Consider the following 24,014-nt stretch of genomic DNA (forward strand, 5'->3'; position numbering starts at 1 on the left):
GAAATATGTGTTTCAGTTTTACACGAAGCGAGAAAGAAACAACACTCCGATAGTTTGCTCAAGTGACGGGTGAAGTGAGGATCATGTTCCGTAAGGTGTTGTTCATTCAGGTGAGTTAAATCTGACTTTTGTATCATCAAGCTTGAAACATTTTATTCATACGTTACGGATCATTTCCTTCACAGACACACATTATTCAGTTTATTGGTGCTGTTGTCCACTCATTTGCGGGTTAATTGTCTCAGATACTGTTGCTGCATTACACGACCCCGAGTGAGACAGAAGTGTTTGCAAACTGCTATGAAGACTTTCCGGTGATGTGCCCGGCTGTTGACATTGACAGCATAAACTTCAGCTCTCTGACGTGGTACAAGGTATATACAAAGTGCATGCATTCAGAAGTGTTGCTCAATTTAAACTGCAATTAATTCCAGGTGGATAGTGTGTCATTGACTTTGATTTAACCTGATGTGAACAGGTGATTTTTTTGGTTGTTACAGCTCCACAAAACAAAGCGTGGCATCATCAAGAGGGAGAGAGATAACACGACCAAGTGGTACAAAAACTTTGACCGTTCACCCAAACCCAGGTTTGGAGAGAAGCACAGTCTCTTGATCCCCCGTGTGACGCCTGAAGACTCGGGCACCTACGAATGTGACATCTACGCAAAAGTAGGGGGTCAAAATCTGGACTTTAAAGTCCACCTAAAGGTCCATGGTAAGCTTTGACTTTAATTTCCACCATTGTTGGCAGAATGTATGACTCAATGTGAGCATCTGAACTAAGCTATACTTGTATCTGGACCGTATTTGGATATCTAATCTCTAAATTTAGGATTTCTAATGTAATGACGAGACCTTCAAAGCAGATGTGATGTTTTATTATTATGATATTTCATATTTGATTGAGTTGCAGGGTACAGTATGCAAATTGCGAGAGTATTTGAAGTCTATAACTTAGTTGTTGTTAGTATCACATATCCCTATATTTATAATCCAATAAACACACCCAAAATGGAATTAAACCATTTACTATATAGGATGCAAAGTATTTTTTTGCCAAAATATTAATGGGAGTAGATGGTTACATGCATATTAGTGGTCAAAAGTCAAGAGTGTGTTGGAGGTGTTTGGTCAGAGCTTTTGAAGATGCACCAACAATTGAGAACTTTATTATTATAATGTATTTATTCACCACTTTCATGCTCCAACCTTGCTTCCTTTAACCTCTGCAAACAGTCGCAGGCAGTTGAACCACATCAAAAAGCAGGAAACCCCCTTTTAAGTGTCTCAATCGTCTCAAACACGCAATATTTTCCTTTCCACTGTGACAACTATGTATTTCCCTCCATAAATATTGTACCATTTAGTAAAACTAAATATAAATCAATATGACCTCAGAGGAAACAAATCCTATTTCAGTTTAAAAAAATGTTAATGTAGATATTTTTTGAAATTGCAGTTCAACATTTTTGAAGAAATGAATCATCGATGACATCTATTACAAACAAGACTCATTGCTGTGGTTGATTTCTACAAGTCTGCACTGCATATCTATTGTACAGACTGATTTCTTTGTCTAAATGCAGATTGTGTAAACGATACTGACGTGACAACTGTGGTGAACACGTCTCAGCCCGACCTGCAGTGCCACAAACAGGACATGCCGGTGATGTGGAGCATCATTGGCTACGTGGCGGTGGGCCTCGCCAAAATCATTCTATCTTTTATCAGCGTTTGGGTAAATTGACTCTATTTATCTGCATGCATTGTTGGGATTTGTTACAGGTGCTTCAGATGAACTAAATTATTGAGAAGGTGCAATTAAGAGGGAGAATTAGACAAAAGATTGAAGGGGTCTGGAGGTGGATTAGGGGACGAGCTGGTACCAGTCAATGTGCTCTAAAGACATAGTGTGTAGCACAAACTCCTGAAAACACAAAACATTTAAGGCAGAATAAACCGTGATGTCTTGCAATGTTCACAGACATTTGCAAAAACAAAGAATAGTGGCGAGAACACAGATTTCTGTGTCTCTCTTTTTGTTCAGCAAGAGAAGGTTTTTGTCACAATTTGACCAAATAATTTAAAACTTTACACTCTCCAAGAGTCATGTATCATATCGAGAATTAAACTTGACCAAGTTGTAAGTGTGCCTGAGCCTAACCGAACAATACTAACTAAACCAATACTAAGCAAACCAGGCCTAACCAAACCAACCAAACTGTCATGCCATGAAGCAGAACTTGTTTTCCTTCGTGATTTTGAAAGTTTCAGTCAGACAACACTGTCCTGCCGATGGGGAGTCAGATCCTCTTTCATGTGTCGTTCTCGAGGACATTGGCAAGCGATAGCATGTGTTACTCAGTTTGGAGGGCTTGCTGATCTCTTGTAATTTACACTTGTGTCGACACAATCTGAGCAATATTATCTTTGGCTGAGCAGTTGCACGGGATTGGATTGGAGTGTATTAGAGTAGATAATAAAGTGGTCAAGGTCGTAAAAAGGAATTCCACATGATCAGATGTGCTATTGTAAAACCTTTTAAGATTCCACTTGAAGTGTAGTTTTTAGTTTTTGTATTTGTTTGTATGTGGTGTGGAAACCGTGTGTCCTGTAGATGAGCAGAGGGGTTTGTCGCTGTGAGCATATCACACCTTTTGCATGATGATGCTCGGTTGTGTCTGTGACAGCTTGTAGGCGAGCCGACTCCTTCTCTGAGACACCATTTCCTCTAATAGCAGCGCTCACCCACCTTAAGGAATTTGGTTTGGCATACATAGTGGGTGGGCTTCTTTCCAGTTAAACAATTCACTGATTGGTTTGTTTTGTGCTGTTTTGTCTCCTCCTTTTTGTTCTGTGGTCGTTCAGGTTGTTCATGCTGTTCGTACGAGGTCCTCCAGACGACGGCGGCACGAGTGGTGAAGCTGACCTGTGAAGTTATAGAAAGGCACAAATCAACAAAGTCAGCAGTTGAAAGTGATTTTATTTTTGCCATTCATTATTTATTGTACTTTAATTTGTTTTTCAGAGATGACTTTTTTTTCCCCTGCTCCAGGTGATCCTAATGGTTCAAATTAACTTCTGATAGGGTCACATGACGGTCAACGGTCAGCATGTTATTCATGTTTTTAATTGTTCTGTATAGAAATGTAAAATAATACATGCCATTAGTATTAATAAACTCTATCAACCAGCTCGTGGTTTTCACCCACTTATGTAATGCTTTTAGTTCCCGTCATGCATCAAATGCTCAAAGAGAATACCACTGAATTGTCACCACAAACACCTTTACATGTAGGGTGTTGCATTATCTTTCACGTATCGAGACTCTCTTTCAGTTGAAGCCTTCTGGAGCTGAGTGCAGTTCTCGTATAAGTGAAGTGAAAGTGCTTCATGTTGAGTCATGCGCTCCAGTCTGTATTGACTTGTAAAGAAAATCCAGCAGCTTTTTCACCTGCGGACACCTGCAGTAAAACCCACAACTCATCACAGTGAGGGAAAGAGCGCACCGCTGAGTCTCCTCCTGGTTTACAGAGTCAAACAAATACAGGAAAGGCATTAAATGGATCACTGCTTTTAAAAATATTGATTTGAGATCATAAAAGAGGCATCACACGGAGTGCAGCTCAGCAGGTTCAGGAGTAGAGAAAAGTGTGACCAGATCACCACCTACTGGCACGTCCACGACACCACCACAGCAGCAGAATCTGATTCACACTCAAGAATGTAACTGTCTATAAACAAGGTTTAAATAATATTGACCGCAATATGATGCTTAATGAAAGCAGAGCAAGCACGTGGGTTGGACTCTTTATATAAGGTTTTTTTTTTAATGTGTGAATTTATTAATAATGTTGTTTTTTTTATTGTTGTAACCGAGCGTGGTGTCGGGGCGCCTAAACTGTGTATTTATAAGAAAATAAAGAAACGATGCTTGTTTGTGAAGCCAGGCCGGCAACTCCTTTATTAACGTTCTTGTTCCCTTCATTTATAACCCCAACATTTCTCCGCACCTTTACTTCCACTTTCCTCCTTCCAAAATAAAAGCCCCGGAAACAATACAATAGCTTACATTGTTAAAAGTGAACAATTTTTACTTTGGCAAGGACCAAGCTACATTTACATCTACTCTACTGAAGTTGAAAAGGGACCAACAAGTATGAAACTATAAACCTTTTCAAACTTAAATACATAAAACATGGCGCCTTCCTTCAGCTGCCTTCAAACAATATACACGATGGCAAAGAACATGTTTTTGTTGGTAATGTAGACATGTCTGTGTATCTGGCAGTGAATGCTATCATTTGTTCTGTTTGTGTCTGACTTGTAAAACACAATTTTGTAACGCAATTGAGTAAAAAAAAAAAGAAGTTTTTATTATTATTATTATTATGATTATCATTCTTAATAACAACTATACGTACTATTGTTAACAGGTTTGTAGCGTACTCCTCTGACAGATGGTCTCGGACTTTAAGTGATGATTTTTTAAAATCTGTTTTATTCCTTACAAAAACTAACTTCATTAGTTTTTTAAACATTCCGAATTGACCGTTACAAACTTAATTTTAGCCGTTAAACGGCGCACTACGACTTCCGGTTTAACCGTATTTTTTTCCTTCAAAATAAAAGCACGTTACAACAAAACATTAAACCAAATACATTTTGCTTACTGAGACCAAACATGCAACAACAAAAAACAACACAATTGATTGGCAAACAGTTTCTAACTTTCGCACACATTGAGTTACTCTCAAGGTTAAACGTCACGGCTCTGCCTCTTCCCTATGTCTTGAGCGTGTGTGTGTGTGTGTGTGTGTGTGTGTGTGTGTGTGTGTGTGTGTGTGTGTGTGTGTGTGTGTGTGTGTGTGTGTGACCCAGTATGCCTTACTGGAAGATCCATCCCAACTCTGTCTCTCCTCAGCTAAAGACTTACAGTTAAAGTTACGCTAGCTAAGATGCTAGCTGGCTCATTAAACGAGTCGGGCCTGAAGACTCAGCACCGACAGCTCACACGTAAGTTTCTTCAGAAAATAACTTTTGACAGTGTTATGAAAATTAAAGGTGAATTGAAAAATTTGACACCGAGTTTGTGAGAAGCGACAACTTGTGGAGGTAGCTAGCCTGCCGGTAAGTCGCGACCATGACCATGAACTGGTAATATACATAATTAGGCTTTACATTTGTTAAACTTTAAACACTTTTAACACACCTTATCACCAGCAATCATTCTTTTTTTTCCTTCTTTTTGTGTACCGTGGGGCGCATCAAAACCATCTTGTGTTCAGCTTTAAAAAAATTACAAGTGGCGTTATGACCTCAAAGATAAGAAAGTTAATAATCTCTCACTTTAGAGCTTTGAAGAATACTTAACCTTTGGCAAGCACTGCTATATTCTCATTGTCACAACACATTGACACATTGACACATAACAACTATATACATTTACATTTCAAATACATTTCAGTCACTGGTACATAGGCGTTTTAAATGAAAATGTTGAAAGGAGAATTTCCTTCTTTAATTTATGTACTTTGTGCCATCATTATCTTTCTTAACACATCAAACAAGAGCAACGAGCTCCAAAGGCTGGCGAGATGAGCTCTCTCCATCTTTTTGAGTCTCTTTTATGGAAACTTTTCACATGTGAATGAATCTGAGCATTTTTTTCTTTATTATTCAGTTTTTATCCTTTCAAATGTATTGTTAAAAATAACTGACAACTTTTCAATGTAAATTTCATTCCATTTCAGACAAACAGTTACTATGTGTGCAAGTACTGTATTTATGAAGCTTAAACATGAATTAGATTAAATCATTTGATATAAAACTGTGGTGTCATGTACAGACAATGGTTAGCAACTAACCAAAAATACAAAAACAACACTGTACTAAAGTAAAAACCTAATGGAACATCGTATTATTTTACAGGTCCCTTAACCAGGCGTAAACCTGTGGGGTGATCATGTGTTCAGTCATGTGTGTGCATTAGTGTGTACCTGTTCGTCTGTCAATCAGCTGTGGAAATAAATAGTATTCCCTGTTTTGTACCATCATTGACTGCTGGCTCCTCACTCAACTTAACCAGGCTGAAAGGGCTGCAAGTGATCAACTGCTAATTTATTTTTCTCTTTCAGTGAGGCTAAAAACACATATTTCCTCATCTACTGCAGGCTACATTTTACGCACCGAAGCATCTGCAAAGAAGATAAAATAAATAATAACCCATTTAACTCTGAAATGAACAACATGAAACATTTGGTTTCATGTTGTTTCTCATGAGACGCTTCACTGTCTCACAAGTAGCCAGATGCAGGGAAAGGTGCTTGACATTGACATAATAGAATGTGACGCACATTTTAGTAAAACAAATAAAACAAAATAAACAGTTCCCTTGAAGAAATTTTCCACTTGGCAAAGCGTCAAGTCAGAGCCGCGGTTTTGCCGACCCCGCTTCCACAACCTGCACTACACCTCTTCCTGCAAATCCAGACTCACGTCGTGTTTCTGATTCGCCACTTCAGCCAATCAAATGACTGCATCTTGTCTCGGAGGCTCGACGGCGCATTGAAAAACGTGGAAATATGTTGTTTTTTTTTCTCTCTTCTGGGCGACGAGCATAGTATAGATAATAATATGAATACGTCTTGAAATACATTGTGCAAAAATGATTTTTCCGTATTGGTGAGGACAATTGTGTCTTTTCCAAACTTTGGCTGTGACTAGTCCCTATGGACCCTATGCAAACCTACGCCCTTGACCAACGCATATAGCGTCAAACAACACATTTCCTGACTTCTATACACTCATATTAATATACATTTTCGATAGTTTTGTATAGAAATATATTTACCCACACGCAAAACAACTCCACAGGGCCAGGTGAGTCCCACGAAAACAAGGATTTCACTTCCCGCTAACTTTCTCCGAAGTGCAGCGCCATCTAGTGGCTTTAGTGGTGACATCATTTCCCAATAGGTTACATAAATTATCCAACCCTACAATAAAATCACAGGCAGTAAGGCAGAGCAGATGAGGTAAATGGGGGGCAATTACCACTTTTTTATGACTATTTGTATACTCAGTGGGAAAAAGGCAACTTGCACAGACACATGACATCGGCTTTTTGTATTGGAGTAGTATGTACTATTGTTGGTTTTAGTTGGAAATACACAGCAGAGTTTTCTAGTTTTAAATGGGTCTGGTATTTATTTATTTTTTATTTTTTTGGGAGTGTGTCTTTTGACTACACATTGGCTACGCACCTGACCAGTAGGCGTAGTTAATCTTCTGTGAACCAGGAGTAGAGGCTTCAAAGTGCGTCCTTGCTCCTCTCAGCACAGTCTGCTGCTCCTTCTCCTCCAAGCGGAGCAACACTTCACTCGGGAGATGGAACTATCCGTCGTGTCCAAGAAGCTGTGGTGCATCCACAAGCAGCTGATCCTGCTGCTCGTTCCTCTCCTGTTTCTACCGCTGCTCTTCACGCTGCCGGAGAAGGTGAGAGATTTCACGCGATTGAATGGATTCACTACGGGCTCAGTGGTGGAAGAAGTACTCAGAGCCTGCACTTTAATACAAGTACCACAATCTCAGAAGTAGCGTAAAGTGACGGCATGTGTATTGTTGAGCTACTTAAGTAAAAGTATGCAGTATTATCAGCAGATTCTACTTAAAGTATGAGCATACTAGCTAGACTATTATACAGATCAGATCCTTTCCAAGTTGTATGACCTAGAGAGTATTACATTCATATGTGTTTATGTTTTTATTTTATTTCAATATGTTTGTGTTCTAACACTGACAAACTAATTTTAGATTTGCTACTTTGTATACCAAATAAATACTGTCTCATATCACAGCCTTAACATATCATATCATAACATATCATAGCATATTATGTGTGTGTGTGTTTTTATCTAATAGATGTAGTGAACTATAATTTACAAATTTGTAAAAAAATATATAATCTGTATGTGTTAAACCAGCCGTTAAAGTAGTAATTAGTAATAATCCCGCAATACACTGTACTATTGTTTATGCATTTTTTTTGTACTCACTGTACTGTGATCCATCACTTGTGAAACACAATTGTGTAGTTAATTTGTTTTCTTTTTTCTTTTAACAATCACGTGTTGCTTATCTTTTAGGAGGGAAAATGTCTTTATGTGGTGGTGCTGATGGCTATGTTTTGGTGCACAGAGGCCCTTCCTCTGGCCGTCACTGCGATGCTTCCGGTCTGCCTCTTCCCAACACTGGGAATTCTTCCATCCAAAAGAGTCTGCCCTCAGTACTTCCTCGAAACCAATTTTCTCTTCCTCAGCGGTCTTGTGATGGCGTCGTCCATCGAGGAGTGGGGTCTGCATCGCAGAATCGCCCTGAAGGTCCTCACTATCGTCGGAGTAAAACCAGCATGGTGAGAAAATTATGAAATTCTATAGACAGTTCATTTGTCTTTGAGCAAGTACACCGTGTAGGTACAAATCCTGATATTCCTCTGTGCCACAGAGCTCAATTGTTGTTGAAAAATATTAAAACACTTTAGTAAGCCACACAGTTGCACCAAGAAACATGTGTTTTTGTTATAATACACTATTCATCCCTGTTTGCTATAAAAAAAAAAGTGCAGTGGCTAGCTGTTTTAGGAAGTCAAAGTATGTTTTAAAAGATATATGAATGTATGTCTTCAGTCTTTATGTGTCGGGGCCACAGACTGGGCAGTGAAGTCCAAAAGTGTTGTGAAAGAGACTATCATGTTGCTGGTGTTAGCCTTTTTGTGGGATTTATTGATGGAAATATATCATATATTGTTATCCTGTATGTAAAAGTACTCCTTTTTAAATAAATCAGCAGCCATGATCGTGATTAAAGTGACTGATATGAGATTGAATTACGTTCCTATAGGCTCATACTAGGAATGATGATGACCTCGTCCTTCCTGTCCATGTGGCTAAGCAACACCGCCACCACCGCCATGATGCTCCCTATTGCTAATGCCATCCTGGAGAGTCTGTTTGGAGACCTAGAGACCCTGAAAGAGAAGTGCAAGACCACATCAGGGGACATTGAGGGTGATGTAATAAATGGTACGTTGTATGTCGCTTACTTGACATGTGACATGTTTACTTAGAGCGGATCTAATCTAATTACTATTCTAAAGATGGCTGAAACTACGATGTAGAACTATAATGTAGAAGGTATAGTGATGAGTTCCCCGTAGTACTGCTGAGCATTTTATCTTTCAGCTGATCTTTTTGCTCCATTGTGCAATATTTTTCTCTGGAGTACCAAAAACAGAGCTGAAAGAGAGCAACTGTTTAAAATACTGTGTTCAAGTTCTGGCAGGGGGACAGGCAATGGAAATCAGCCCTGCGGCTGGAATTGGGTGCATTTACATTTTAATTTTAAGTGTTCATTAATGTACATTGTCCCTCTTGAAAAAATAAACTTGAACTTGAACTAGCCAGAAACTCCAACAGAACTCCAAATAAATTATGCTGCTGCATAACTGATGGATGTGTAAATAACCAAATCATTAAACGTAATAATGCTAGTTTAATATGTTGTTACAACATGTCCAAAAGGTGAGGTTACTAAACTGTACAAAGAAGATGATTGTTTTGTTTTTTGTCCTCACGATTCTTTAATATATAACCTAAGATGTGAACTTCGTACAGTTTTGTCCTGGAATACAAAGTTAGTCAATAATCAAGTGGTAAGTGATTGATGATGGAGGATGAACTTAAGTTATGAATACGAACAGTAAAGAACATTTTCCCTCACACAGAGATAAAGATGAATATTTGACTTGTGTGTATACTACAGGACAAAAACTCTCTGTGTCTTTTTCTTTCAGGTCATCCTTCTGTAAAGCTGCATTCACTGCCCTCAGTGCCCTCCGAGAAACAAATGATGGCAATAGACGGGTGAGAAAAACACTAAAATCGTTTAACACAATCCTACAAATCCTCAAACAACCAACCCTCATAATGTTTGAATGATGTTTTATAACGGTAGTTCAACATTTTGGGAAAAAATGGATAAGTATTTCCATACCAAGAGTTAGGCGAGAAGATCCATACTCTCACGTCTTTATCAAAGCATCAAAGCTGCAAACAAAGAGAAACAACTCAGCTCTCTCCAAAAGGAGCATCATCCCAGAAAGTGTCTCACACCTTAAGTAAAACTAAAACCTGGGGATTTTGTTAGTTTTGGTTAGAGCAAGGCTTGCTTTTTCCCCCCTGTCCCTAGCCTTTATGCTAAGCTAACACGCTGCTGGCTTCAATTTCCATGTTTTCCATAAAGACATGAGAGTGGAGTCAATCTTCTCATCTAACTCTCACCAAGAAAGCTAATATGAGCTAATATGAGTATTTCCTGAGTCACGTTAAACTCTGGTGGAGTTCAAGTGCTCGTCCACAGTTCATTTTAATTCATTATTTCTCTTAAACTTTAAAAAAGGACGGATGAAACAGAGCAGAGCGACATGAGGACGGCTGAAGAAATCCGATCTGAGGCGGCGTATCAACTGAAGGTGTGGAAAGGATTCTTGATCTGCATTCCTTATGCGGCGAGTATCGGCGGCACCGCCACACTGACGGGCACCGCCCCCAACCTCATCCTGATTGGACAGCTGAAAAGGTAACTTTTTCTTTTGCACAGCCGTGTATACAGTTAAAAACTTTATTAAAAACAAGTAGCAGTTTGACAAAACGTTCCTTGTCTTACAGCTACTTTCCAGACTGCGACCTCATCAACTTCGGCTCCTGGTTTGCGTTCGCTTTCCCGCTCATGCTTCTTTTCCTGTTTTTGGGATGGATTTGGATCGCGTTTCTCCACGGGGGATTGAATTCACGGTAACGAGATGTCAGACGTTTGCACATTGCAGATTCAGAAACTTTATAAAATCATTGAAAAAAAATATTCGATTTATATTCCATTTTTTAGCCAACACATTAAAGGAAAATGTCCCGATGGTTATATTTAAGTAGAAGAGAAAATGCTGTTTATTGTCAGAATTACTATGGTGTAGTTATCTTTCTAAATATCCACTACAGTAATGTGTCACATTTTATTTCACGCAGATTGTGCTTCGCGAAACACGACCGGAGAGCCCAGGCCGAGGCCAGAGCGAAGGCTCTAATAGAGGAAGATTACAGAAAACTAGGGCCCATAAAGTGAGATAGTGTGTATGTCTTCAAATCTCATGCCATACAGGACGAATGTGTGCATCCTTTGAGTTTTTATGCCAGATACATTTTTCTGACTTCACCTTCCCTTTCAGCTTTGCAGAGGGATCTATTTCTTTCTTTTTCATATTGTTTGCCGTTCTGCTGTTCACGAGAGATCCCAAATTTGTCACCGGCTGGTCTGTGTTTTTTAAAAAAGGGTAAGAAAAGGTGCACGATAAAAAAAAGTTGCTCATTTATTGTGATCTAATTCCTTGTTTGGAAATGAGCCGTTTCTATGTGTTAAGACGTTTCTTCATTATCTTCTATCTCTGATTGTGATCCCCTCCTCGCTGTCTTGCAGGTACGTCTCAGACGCAGTAACCGGCGTGGTCATTGTCTCCATGTTGTTCTTCTTCCCGTCGCAGAAACCTTCTATGAGCTGGTGGTTTGACCCTCAAGGTCAGAAAACATTTACTATGAACACCTCTATTCATGCTTAAGCAACATAAACATACATACATATATATATATATATATACATATATATACATATACATATATATACATATACATATATACATATATATATACATATATACATATATATATATATATATATATACATATATACATATACATATATACATATATATATATATACATATACATATACATATATATATATACATATACATATATATATATACATATACATACATATACATACATATACATATATATATATACATATACATACATATACATATACATATACATATATATATATATATATACATATATATACATATACATATATATACATATATATACATATACATATACATATACATATATATATATATATATGTGTGTGTGTGTATATATATATATGTGTGTATATATATATATATATGTGTATATATATATATATGTGTGTATATATATATATATGTGTGTGTATATATATATATGTGTATATATATATATATATGTGTATATATACATATATATATATATATATGTGTATATATATATATATATATATATACATACATATGTGTATACACATATATATATACATATATGTTTACATATATATGTATATATATATATACATATATATGTACATATATATATATATATGTACATATATATATGTATATATATGCAGTGTAAGTAATAATGTAATTTAATTTCGGCCAAATAAACATATTTAATTAGATTTTTTCCAAACAAAAAGTGCTGTAAAAAGGAACAAAGTCAGATAATCATTTATGAATGAATGAGATAACAAATGGAAGCAGCTAGTTAGTGGCTTGTGGAGAGTCAGAAGTTAATATTGATAAACAAATATTTGTGAAAGATTCAAAGACAATCACTCTGTGTCTGCAGAACAACTATTGAAAATACTCAAAATATGTCGAGGAATGTTAATAATGTAGATTAGAGAGTCTGAGTACATTTGCCGTCTGGAGCTGAAACTGTAGTTTCTCTGTTTCTGTGATTAGAATAATCTCTCAGAACTATGTTGTCACACTTTGGGGGTTTTGTTTGTGCGTATGTGCAAGTGTGTGTGTGCGAGTACAGTTTGTACCCATCTGTTCCGTGTGCGCTGAAGCCACGTGCGTGTGTGTGTGTGCGCTTGCGTGTGATTGTGTATGTGTTATGCTCAGCTGGTCAAATAAACTGCTGGATGCAAGTGAAAAGAAAACAGCAAATCGTGGGGCTCGTTTGTCTCAATGTAGGTCAAGAATGCAACTTCATTTCCAACCAGTTTGGAACGTCTTTCCTTATCTCACCAAAACAAAAGAACAAAAACGCATTAAATACAGTACAGAAAGAAAATCAAATCATCAGCAATGTATAAAACATTAAATAAAACTTATTTTTTTATTTTAAGGTGCTGATTGCACTTTACTGCACTGTACAAAATGTAAAAATGATATTTAGTTATGAAAGGTACCTTATAGGGACATCAAACCTTTTAGATTTGTTTGTTGTATTTCTGCTATTATGTTGAATGTTGTACAGTATGTACAGTAAGTAACATGCAGATTTTTCCTCCCAAATACTCAATATATCATATTGAATCAGCACCAACACCAACGGTGTGAGAAAACATAGGTATAAATATCACTGGCGGGCCGTCAGGGCCTTCTAAGCCTAAACAGAATCACAAAGTTATAAATATTATATAATTTTAAAGAAAATACATTAAAAGTTATTTCTATTTTATAATGTCATTTTTTTTTACAAATATATATGGTTTTTTTAAATTAGAAATAACATCAAAATCTTCATTGATTGTTTCCCTCTGTATTTTTCCTCAGCATCAAATACTCCTTATGTGCCTCTCTTATCGTGGAAGAAAGCTCAGGACTCTGTTCCCTGGAACATCATTTTGTTGCTCGGCGGCGGCTTCGCTATGGCGAAAGCTTGCGAGGTGAGCATGTTGTTACAATCACATTCCGACTGAACATGAGAGAAAAGCATGTCTCCTCTCTCCTGTTTGCTCTGCGCTGCTCTGTCCTGTTTGGTTCTGTTCTCCACTTTGCTTTATTATGTTGAGATTTGATCTTTGACCTCGATCCTGTGGCATTTGGCAGGAGTCTGGACTCGCCACATGGATTGGGGGCCACCTCCAGCCTTTGGCCGAGGTCCCTCCTCCCGCAGCTGTGATGTTGATCACTGCTTTCCTGGCCTGCTTCACCGAGTTCGCCAGCAACACCGCCACAATTATCATATTCTTACCCGTCATTGCTGAACTGGTAAGATAAAACTGAAGAGACATATTGTGTGTTTGTGTTAGACTCTTTAAAGCTGTGCGTTTCTGTTGATGATTAAGACGACAGTCAGGTAGATGAACTATCAGACTCATTTACAAGACCAGCAGTGGAAACTCATGAACTTGACAGGGAACAGGGTTTGTTGCTGACCTCGTTCTTTATGTTTGTCAAAGGATTAGTAGAGTTGTTTAACTCTAACAATATACGTTTTTTATGGCTGTAGCCTGTTGGCCATTAACTACTATAGTCAGTAATCATTATTCGGAGGATTTTGTACTTTCCAGCGGAAAAGAGTTATTAGATATATGAATGATGTATTGGAACATAAACACCCAGGGTTTTGTTTGAACGTTGATATATTACTAACTTATTATTCGAAGTTCCAGGGACACTGAGTTTAGGAGATACTGGTCAGTACTGTAAACAAAATACAATTCCCCTCCATTGTACTGTGTGGGAGTCAAACCTATCAGAGATGGATACCGTAATGGTGCGTTTACATCAAAACACTTGTGAATATTGCCAACGCTTTTTCGCCTGATTTTACTCGCTCAACTTTATGTGGTGAATTCGCTTTTTCGCAACCATTCGCGGCAAAAAGGGGGCGCGGCTACGTTACCCCAAGTTACCAGCACTAGCTAACCTAAACTGACCCGGTCACGTTCCTGTAAAACATTTTTTTTTAATTTCCGGTATCGACCATGGGACATTAACAACTATTTCTGCGTTATGCTAGTTGTGGAAATACCACAGATGTCAGAACATCAAACGCCTTCGTGTCTGAATTAATAATATTATCCGTAGCCGCACACAGCTCCGACTCCTCCAGGACGAGTGTCTGAATAAAGCCGCTTCCAGTGCTACTTCAGGCGGACCGGCAGCCATGTTGAATTCTGCTACGGCAGGACGGCGGTGACGATGGGCGGAGCCTCTCAGCGCTGATTGGCTTTCGCAACTCAGCGTTGGTCGAATTTCTCTAGGCGAATATTCGCAATGCTTTTTCGCATCATTTGCACCGCCTGGCAAAAAATTTGCTTTTTCGCAACCATTCGCGTCTCTGCATTGACTTTACATGTAATCTACTTGCTTGAATATTATAAATAATATTATGAACCCAAACACAAACGCGTTTGATTTTTTTATTTTTGGTATTCTATTTTCAAAACAAGTATAACACAGAAATATTTGTTAATTTTCCATGGTCGATAGCAGAAATGAAAACTGTTTTACAGAAACGTGACTGGGTCAGTTTAGGTTAGCTAGGGAGGCTATGTGCTGGTAACTTGGGGTAATGTCGCTGCGCCCCCTTTCTGCCGCAAATTGTTGCGAAAAAGCAAATTAACCACCTAAAGTCGAGCGAGTAAAATCAGGCGAAAAGTGTTGCGAATATTCGGAAGTGTTTTGGTGTGAACGCACCATCAGTCCGTGTTCACACCAAAGAGTTGCGGAATAATTGCGCAAGTAGATTACATTAAATGTAAAGTCAATGCACGGACACGAACGGGTGCGAAAAAGCTAATTTTTTGCCACGCGGCGCGAATAACGCGAACAAGTCGAGCGAGTAAAATCAGGCGAAAAAGTGTTGCGAATATTCGCAAATGTTTTGGTGTGAACGCACCACAACAACGCCCACGCCACCACAGATACCTCAACACAAATTTAACCCAAAATACCTGCATAGCGCTTGAGGTGAGTGAGAATTTTTGGTGACGTGAACATTAATTCCCTCATTTAGCTCTCATCTTAGATTAAAATGTTTTTTTTTATAAAAGCTGGCAATGTGGCTTTAGGTACAGACTGAAATTCCTGAGCAGCTATTAAATGGATTGCCAATACATGTTGGCATTTATGGCCCATAGAGGATAAAGTCTAATGACCAAAGTAATTACCTAGATTTCCGGTGGCCTACAGAGTCGCTTGGGCGGCATTAGACTGCTAGTCCTATTTCATGTCACCCACAAGGCTTCAAGGCTTTACGGCCTCAGCATTTTACATCAAATAGAAGAATCGTTGTGTGAGTCAATTTCTTTTCAGCTGAGGCCGACACAATTGGTTATTTTGGACACCTTTAGATCTTGTTTTGAATATAAATCTTTATGGGTGTAAAACAGTGCTTTTCCATGTGAAATAAGTTTACAATAATGGCGCCCTCGAAGGAATTAAATAATTTACATCCAACCCTAAACATCTGCTCTTTGTCTCTGCAGGCGATTCACGTCTCAGTGAACCCTCTGTACTTCATGATACCTGCAACAATAGGATGTTCCTATGCATTCATGCTGCCAGTGTCCACACCACCCAACTCCATTGCCTTTGCATCAGGACATCTCATGGTCAAAGACATGGTAAGAGCATTGCATCAGACACTTAACATGCCTTTCATCACCTGCCTTCATGTTTTCTGCTCCTGTTTTCTCAGGTGAAAACTGGCATTGTGATGAACATCCTGGGCATCCTCTCCGTGTCTCTGGCCATGAACACGTGGGGCGTCGCCATGTTTGACTTGAACACGTATCCAGAATGGGCTTACCCCATCAACAAGTCTGCGCTTACTGCTATGCACCTAGCACCTGTTCACTCACTCAATGCTACGCTCTGATCACACACCCTAAGAGTGAGATCAGAAGATTGTACAAAGATTTAACACTAAACAGGAACAAAAGTATGTCTGTAGACGTCTGGAAGCTTCAGCTGTTACCTGCTATGATGCATTTAATACGTTTGTGACACTCAAGTGTCAGGATTTCCTGCTGAGAACTGATATTTTTTGGCCGCACTACAAGTGTTAAGTTGTAGTGAAGTGGTGCAGATCAAAACGAGCAACAATATTCTCTCTTCCTTCCTAAAACTGGAGGGGAGACATTTAACCTCAACAACAGCGACAGCCGGAGCTCTGAAGCGTTATACTGTATATTTAACACACCAGTCAGACTGCAGAGGGTGGTGTTTGCATTGATGCTTTAGGCTCACCTCTGCTGGAAGAATAAGAGATACCTCTGTGAATAATTATTTTTAAATACATATTTGATATGAACATATTATTACTATACTATTTGGACTTTTGGTTAGACTCCTTGATCATGTTACTTCTTTATGTATTATATGGCACATGTTTAAAACCATAGCACATGCAACATATTTTCAAAAACCTTTCTACATAGAGAATAAATCCAGAATAATGACTTTTGTTACAAAGTGATTTGCATTTATATAACTGCTGTTACAAATAAATTGATTGTATTTTGATGAAGAGAGAAAATTAATAAAATAATGTGACGTGGATGTGAGATCAGGAATAAATCAAACACGTTCTGGGACTCCCTCCTTCCTTCTCCCTCCTTCTTCTCTCTTTATTTGACCCGCTCACCTCTAGCCGCCTGAATAGCGCAGACTAGTGGCATTAACTGTTATGAGATTATCAACTTAACATAACTAAATACCTACAATACTAAATATGTGTATGCAAGATGATAGACAGCAATTCAATATTGTATTAAACGTCTTGCACAAGTACAATTGTTTAAACATGAGTTCACGTATAATACATTCACATCATTTCATACTTTAGTTGCATGTGGTCAATGTATTTGCAGCTTAATTCTGCTTTAGTTTTAATACAAAATGCAACCCTCAATCCTCAGGTTTTGATTATTTATGGCTGTACTGTTGCAGGTTTCGTGCATATTTTAACACACGTTCACCTCTGTGCACTCAAAGAGAGCCGAAGGAAACGCACAGTTGTAAATTCCTTACAGTGTTTGTCTGGTGCCATAACCAACAACAATGTTTAACTTGAGCAAGGCTGGTTAATTTGTACAAAACACTCTCCCAAAAGCCAGAGACCAGGACAGGATGTTCCCAACTCTCAACACAACCTTTGTTCTGAACCAAAAGTGATTTATACCTAAATCTAGATCCAGAGACAGATTAGAAATATGTTAATATTTAGTTTGTGACAAAATCATAAAACACAGGGCGAGATGTTGAAACTGTCCATTGTGCCAAGAGATGGTGTGCACTCACATGAGATTTGCCGTGATGTTGACAGAGAGGCACGGGAGGTTTATTTCTTACTCTAAGTTAAGGTGTCAATTTTGGGACACACTCAGTAGTGTGCCTTTGAATCAGTGGGTGTTTCGGCCTTTAATCAATAAACGCCCTCATCAAAGGCGGCCAGCTAAAGGCTGATCAAGCCTTAGCTTGTGTCCCATTCCCAAATTAAGATTTCCCACGGGACTATGCAAGGCAGGGGCATCCTCTTCCCTGAGCCGGCCCTACCGCTGACCGCGTCCCTCTTAATGCATATATCAGTAGCTCAAACGTGTTTGTCTTTGTTTGTGCTGAGGAGAGAAAGCACCGGCTCTAATTAAGTCTCTCTGCCTTCACTTATGTAGGTGTACAGCTTTGCACTGAGCTGAACACACTTGTAATAAAGAATAAAGGAAGCGGTTTGCCTTTCATAAGATTACTCGATGCAAACGTGAAATTGTAAAAAAAATAAAAATAAACAGTGTTGGGCAAAAAGATGAAATAATTGTCATATAAGAGCTAGATCAAAGGTATTGTAAAATGAATAAGTTCAGCAGCAATTAAACACATAAATAACTGTCTCTCGTGGCAAGAAGAAACACAGGATGTACAACACGGACATTTAAATAGTTCACAATCACTCCCCACTCGTCAGATACTGACGCTCGGTCAGTGATTCTCGGCATCTAAGAGCGACCCACAGGTAGCCGCTATATAGCAACGTGTTGGGGGTCGGCTTGTCAGCAAACTTTCTTTTCAAAGTCAATTTCTGTCTTCACAGGAAGTCGGGTTCAGGCAACACAATCACAGCAGTGAGTCAAGTGACTAAGGGGCGACAGTGGCTCAATGGTGACCGGCGTTGTCCTTCAATCAGAGGATCAGAGGTCCGCTTCGTTAGCCCATGTCGATGTGTCCTTGAGCAAGACACTTACCCCTAAATTGCTCCAATAGCTGCACCGACGGTGTATGAATGGTTGGTAATACTGATGTGGCACCTCGCATGGTGGCTCCTCTCATTAGTGTGTGAATGATGTTATGAAGTGTTACAGCGCTTTGAGTGGTCGGAAGACTAAAAAAGCGCTACGTGTCGCAAACAAAAGTGGCTAAAAGGGGGCCTCCTTGTGTCTGTCAACGATGCTGAGGGGCCCTGAACAACTTTCGATATTTTAAGAGTTTGGAGCAAGAGTTGAAAATACCCCAGTAGTCATGTATCCGTTTCTCAGAGTGCTGTATTAGCAACACATAACCTCCAAGGTCGTGTGTCAGTATTTGCCTGCTCACAAAATGGCGGCTGTAATACTGACAAGAAACGGATACTAGCAACAGAATATCCATTAAGAGAACTCTGCCAACCGAAACCATCGCTGGTAACAAACCTCTGGTATTGATTTCTATCCCTTTAGAACAACACAAAATGTCGCAACAGTTCTTTTTCTTGTCAACAGGTTTATATTCATGTGAGGTGGAAAGGCCTGCAGCAAGCAACCGGAAACAGTTCAGTGATGAACTGAAACAAGCCGAGCGGAGCAACTTTTCCCCTTTCAGCAGAAGAAAAGCATAAACTTTTAACACGTCGAGCTATTTGTGGTCACATCGTGTGTGAGCGGACGAAAGCAAACACTCCACATTGCAACATACTGAGAGGGCGACCTGTGTCACGTTGAGTGCGTGTGTGACTGCATCATGCGTCTCCATATGATTTTGTGTCATTGTCTTCACATTTTCTCACGTGGGAACTTGTAGGCGACCCACAAATAACAACATGACAGTGACTGTTCAGAGGAGTTCCTCTTTTAACCCTCGCAATCCTGCAACACTTCCCAATCCTGTTTTTCCTTCAACTCATATCGTCATATATGTCGCAAGAATGAAGTTTATCTCAGAAAAAGTTATTATTCCTGTCAGGTAAGAATAGTTATTTATTTTATTATTCTTTAAATTCGCCTTTTCTATAATTGAGACGTTATCAATTAAATTATCTATCTATCTAATCCTAACATGGCTTCATAGCAAGTGGTATATGTATAACGTTTCTTTACTTTAAAATAAATAGTTTAAGGCCTACATCATTGATAATTGCAGTATATTTATGTAAGGTTACACAGCAATGTGTCGTTTACAATATTCCTTATTAGACAGTACTGTTGTGGCTCAATTGCATGTGCAAAGTGATTTTTTTTTGTGTTTTTTTTTTTGCAGTACTCGTGTACAGATTTGTGATAACTGGCTGTATAAAAAACTTGACTTGAGATTTTGGGAAATAAGTTTGCTTTTTGAACAGAAGAGAGAGGGGTTTGAAGGGAAGGCACCGTCAGAAGTATCTAAAAAAAAATTCAAAATACTTGTTTTGCATTTCTGTTCTGTTATGTGTTAACTTGAGATGCTTTAAGCGTTTTGTTTCATTTGTGCTAGGCTATGCTACTTGCCTGTAGCTTCAAACTTAGGGTAATATTGTAACATTTTGAGCGTTTAGCTCATTTGCTTTCATATCGAGTTTATTGGAGAAAAAAAAATCCATACCTCTACCCTGTCTGTCTGGTCAATATGAAGCCAGCAGCCGTAAGAAAAACACATCTGAAGTTCACTAATCAACAAGTTGTATCTTCTTTGTTTATTCTGGGAAAAAAACAAATTGTGAAAAGATAAATTGTAAAAAAGAAATTGGTAGATGTGCATGTCTGTAAGACTGATTTCCTGGAGCTTTGTGGCCGGACAACCACTTAAGAGGTGTGTGTGTGTGTGTATATATATATATATATATATATATAAATAAAGCAAACTGCTTCCCCTGTTTCCAGTCTTTGTGCGAAACTAAGTCAACTGCCGTTTCTCATCTAACTCTCTGCAAGAAAGCAAATATTCCCCCAAACTCTTCCTCATCTTCGTTCAGGTTGTGTTTTCTTTCCTCAGGAACAGAACAGGATCTTTCAGACAGGCTTTAAAATCTGTCCTTCTTCATCTATGGGATGTGTACTCTGCACCTGCACCTGCCGGCAGAGACATCCCGACTCTGCTGTCTCTGTGTTTCACACTCACCGTCGTCACAGGCGGACTGCTTCATCACTGGCTGTCCACGACTCTGAAATACAACCGTGAAGCGTCCATTCAGACCGCCTGCGTCTACAGCGCCGCCATGTTTCTGGCGTCCTTCCTGTGTCACCCTCTGCGCTGTGTGCTGGCCATGACTCTGCCCACCGTCTGCACCAAGCAGGGACGCAAACTCCGCCTCACGGCCTCCGTCATGATTCTCGTCCTGAACGTCATCCCGAACATCACGGTGAACGTCGGGGCGGTCGCCCGCATCCTGAAGTGCACCGCCGAGGGATTCACAAAGACTTTATTAAACTCGTCTGAAGCCTTGAGCGAAGCAAAGCGAGACCTTGTCGAGGAGGCCATTAAAGCGAAGAGGGAGGACTTGAGCATCGTCACCAACTTGAGGAAGTTAGATCATTTCACGCGCGTCGATGTGTCGGAAGTCAAAAGCAGGTTCACTAAGATGATTGCACAGATAGAGGTCAACTTCTCACAGGCCAGGAACCTGCTGAAAGAGTACAAACTGCTCTCCAACCGGATCCTCGCTGCCCTTTTTGTGGCTATGCTGAGCTTTGAATCCGCCCGCTACTTAAAATCCTACCTGGAGTCGGTTAAATTTGATAACGGCTGCATCTCCAAAGGGCTGCTGCAAAGAGCGAAAAGTAACACTTATCGAGCCACAAGCTGCAAAATAACAAGTCAGGAATGTACCTCCTCTTTCATATCACTGATTGTGGTAACATTGTATTTCATTGCAATAACTTTAATAGTAGCTTTGGATTATGTTGTGTATCACATAGTGCAGGCGATTGTGCCGTGGATACTGGATTTTCCACCGACATCTGCCAGCATCAGTGTCAATTATAAGGTAAGGCATTACTGCAGCTCCTCTCTTGTTGTTCAGGTAGTATTTATTTCCCCACTCTTTCAATTATTTACTGTTATTTTTAAACTCTTTCCGAATAGGTCCTGTGGTTCCCCCCTGCCTTTTGCATCATCCCACAATCCTGTGTCACACGAGAGCTCACTAACTTCCACAGGGATTACAAGTGGACTTTCAACCCCGAGCCGTCGCTCTGCGAGGCGACGACTTCGGCGCCGAACCCGGGAGTCACACTCCTGCTGGGATGTCTGTGGGCGACGAGCTACTCGCTAGTGTTCCTGGAGGTTTACGCCGGACGGCTGCGCAGGAAGATCTCCGCGTCCTTCTTCAGAGAGCACGAGGAGAGAAGGGTGGCTTACCTGATGGAGAAAGTACAAGTCAAGCAGAGTCCAACGAAGCAAGTAGAGAACATGTCTGTTGAGGTCGGTCGTGGGTGAACGTTACTTCACCCACGGCCTCTCAACGCAACTCTTGGCAACTTTTTATGAGGATGTTTTCAACCATGCTGGCATGGAGAGGTTGGTGTGTGTTGCTCCACTTTTATATATACAGTATATAGGCTAAGGCCACATGCATATTTAGGGATATCAACAATATTAAGCACAACTATTGCGTGCATCAGGAGGTACATCGGTCGTCCACTGAGCGGGGAAGTCAATCTATCTGAGACGAGACTATCTTTCAGTTTTTTTAGCACATCACCGGCTGCTCTTCTTGCGTCACAAAACATAAACTGACGCTCTAACATCCTGTTTCAAAACCCCTTTTCCTGTGCAGGTGTGTCACCACTCGGCACGTTAAACGCCAATGTGGTTTTAAAAGATGTACCACCTCATCTGCTTTTTTAAATATATGCTACAGAGCTGATGTTTTACTGTATATTTTTCTCTGTAATGTGTGTTTGTGTATATGTGTGTGTGTGTGTGTGTGTGTGTGTGTGTGTGTGTGTGTGTGTGTGTGTGTGTGTGTGTGTGGTATCATTTGTCTATTTGTGTGGTTCAGGATAAACCTGCGTTATTTCTCTTTTGTCTTTTCTTTACCCCTCAGTCCCACTAGATGCCACTATGGTGCTTTGCACAGCTGAGGCGAGAGAATAATCTGTACTTCCTCAGGAAATGAGCAGCAATAGATTGGATCTAACAGTTTTTTTATGAATATTTTATTGACCTAGATTAATTTAATAGATTAAATGAATCTGTTTCAAGTGCACATCGAATAATTCACCAGCCTATTTTAATCAGTGTGCCCTTACTACAAAAAAAAAAAGAAAGACCTCTTTCTCTGAAAATGTTTTGCTTTTTTATCAGCACCCCCCCTCTGCTGAAAAAACTCCCAGGAGCCCTCAGGGGTTTATTTTAAGATACAATCCCCAACATAATAATAGAATACCTCTTTATCATCTATTTTTAATTTTGACTTTTTGTTCACTCTCAAAATCCAGCAGTTTGTGTGAAGATGATAAACAGAAATGATAAACTATTCATGTGTTTTCCAATGGGAATTTTAGCATCAGAGTGTTACTTTTTGTGTGTATTGCTGATGGAAATGCATTTAACTAAATGATCATGGAGTTAAAACATGTTTAGAGTGTAGCTCTTCATGTTCAATCTTGCCGTGCAGTTTGGTTTTATGGTTTGAAACACCGACATTGTCACTTTTCTGTATCCAGAAACTTTGTGTTTGTGTGTGAAATAATAAACCTCACAAATTCAAGATATCTTTCATACATTACCCTGAAATCAAGATGAGCATTTTTTTTTTTGCTCTGGAAACATTGGGATCTCAACTGGAACTCAAAATAAATGTCTGTGGGTTTGAACACATTTTTCGGATGCACAGCTCGACGATGAGCACACTCCAACATTTGTTAAGACGCAGTATATATATATATATATGAATGATGTAATATATAAGATGTACTTCTTAGCATGCAGCAGTTCAATCAAACAATTACCTGGGCAGAAACTGCTCTTCTTCTGTTTTATCTATTCATTAGAGGGAGCCTAGTGGACCGACTCTTTGAAATTATGAAAATGCAAGCGTCTGTCAGCATTAGCATTCATACTTTCCGTCTTGCCCACCGTAAAAGGTTTTGAGAGCTTTCCAAGCTCCG

General features: G+C 39.3%; 3 protein-coding genes across 4 annotated transcripts; all 3 read left to right on the forward strand.

Annotated features, from left to right (window-relative positions):
* Nucleotides 1-36: 36 nt before the first annotated feature.
* LOC137801093 (uncharacterized) lies at nucleotides 37-3,024 on the forward strand. Its single transcript, XM_068598503.1, has 5 exons — nucleotides 37-110; nucleotides 246-374; nucleotides 501-717; nucleotides 1,589-1,740; nucleotides 2,871-3,024. Exons 1-5 carry the CDS (start codon nucleotides 84-86, stop codon nucleotides 2,922-2,924), a joined length of 579 nt encoding a protein of 192 aa, XP_068454604.1. The 5' UTR covers nucleotides 37-83; the 3' UTR covers nucleotides 2,925-3,024.
* A 4,396-nt stretch (nucleotides 3,025-7,420) lies between these two features.
* slc13a3 (solute carrier family 13 member 3) lies at nucleotides 7,421-17,329 on the forward strand. 2 transcript variants are annotated; one of them, XM_068597533.1, is made up of 13 exons: nucleotides 7,421-7,499; nucleotides 8,202-8,415; nucleotides 8,904-9,085; nucleotides 9,856-9,925; nucleotides 10,461-10,640; nucleotides 10,730-10,855; nucleotides 11,084-11,176; nucleotides 11,284-11,388; nucleotides 11,532-11,629; nucleotides 13,501-13,613; nucleotides 13,777-13,938; nucleotides 16,164-16,301; nucleotides 16,376-17,329. In XM_068597533.1, exons 2-13 carry the CDS (start codon nucleotides 8,228-8,230, stop codon nucleotides 16,553-16,555), a joined length of 1,635 nt encoding a protein of 544 aa, XP_068453634.1. In that variant the 5' UTR covers nucleotides 7,421-7,499; nucleotides 8,202-8,227; the 3' UTR covers nucleotides 16,556-17,329. The 2 variants fall into 2 exon arrangements, with proteins under 2 accessions (XP_068453634.1, XP_068453633.1); XM_068597532.1 differs by lacking the exon at nucleotides 7,421-7,499 and having other exon boundaries at nucleotides 8,165-8,415.
* A 2,523-nt stretch (nucleotides 17,330-19,852) lies between these two features.
* On the forward strand, nucleotides 19,853-22,338 carry ocstamp (osteoclast stimulatory transmembrane protein). Its single transcript, XM_068598355.1, has 3 exons — nucleotides 19,853-19,890; nucleotides 20,896-21,886; nucleotides 21,985-22,338. Exons 1-3 carry the CDS (start codon nucleotides 19,853-19,855, stop codon nucleotides 22,336-22,338), a joined length of 1,383 nt encoding a protein of 460 aa, XP_068454456.1.
* The last annotated feature ends 1,676 nt before the right edge of the window (nucleotides 22,339-24,014 follow it).

This window comes from Clinocottus analis, unplaced genomic scaffold, assembly GCF_023055335.1.
Source record: "Clinocottus analis isolate CAN_PGR_092001 unplaced genomic scaffold, fCliAna1.0.p SCAF_4, whole genome shotgun sequence".
Lineage (NCBI taxonomy): Eukaryota > Metazoa > Chordata > Actinopteri > Perciformes > Cottidae > Clinocottus > Clinocottus analis.

Excerpts from the sequence above, each read along its gene's own strand:
- slc13a3 (XM_068597532.1), top strand. The coding sequence starts at position 8,180 with ATGGCTATGTTTTGGTGCACAGAGGCCCTTCCTCTGGCCGTCACTGCG. Across the intron at positions 10,641-10,729 it reads CTGATTGGACAGCTGAAAAG|CTACTTTCCAGACTGCGACC; the intron begins GTAACTTTTTCT and ends CTTGTCTTACAG. Across the intron at positions 13,939-16,163 it reads TACCCGTCATTGCTGAACTG|GCGATTCACGTCTCAGTGAA; the intron begins GTAAGATAAAAC and ends TTGTCTCTGCAG.
- ocstamp (XM_068598355.1), top strand. The coding sequence starts at position 19,853 with ATGAAGTTTATCTCAGAAAAAGTTATTATTCCTGTCAG. Across the intron at positions 19,891-20,895 it reads AAAGTTATTATTCCTGTCAG|GAACAGAACAGGATCTTTCA; the intron begins GTAAGAATAGTT and ends TTCTTTCCTCAG. Across the intron at positions 21,887-21,984 it reads GCATCAGTGTCAATTATAAG|GTCCTGTGGTTCCCCCCTGC; the intron begins GTAAGGCATTAC and ends CTTTCCGAATAG.
- LOC137801093 (XM_068598503.1), top strand. The coding sequence starts at position 84 with ATGTTCCGTAAGGTGTTGTTCATTCAG. Across the intron at positions 375-500 it reads GCTCTCTGACGTGGTACAAG|CTCCACAAAACAAAGCGTGG; the intron begins GTATATACAAAG and ends TGGTTGTTACAG. Across the intron at positions 718-1,588 it reads AGTCCACCTAAAGGTCCATG|ATTGTGTAAACGATACTGAC; the intron begins GTAAGCTTTGAC and ends GTCTAAATGCAG.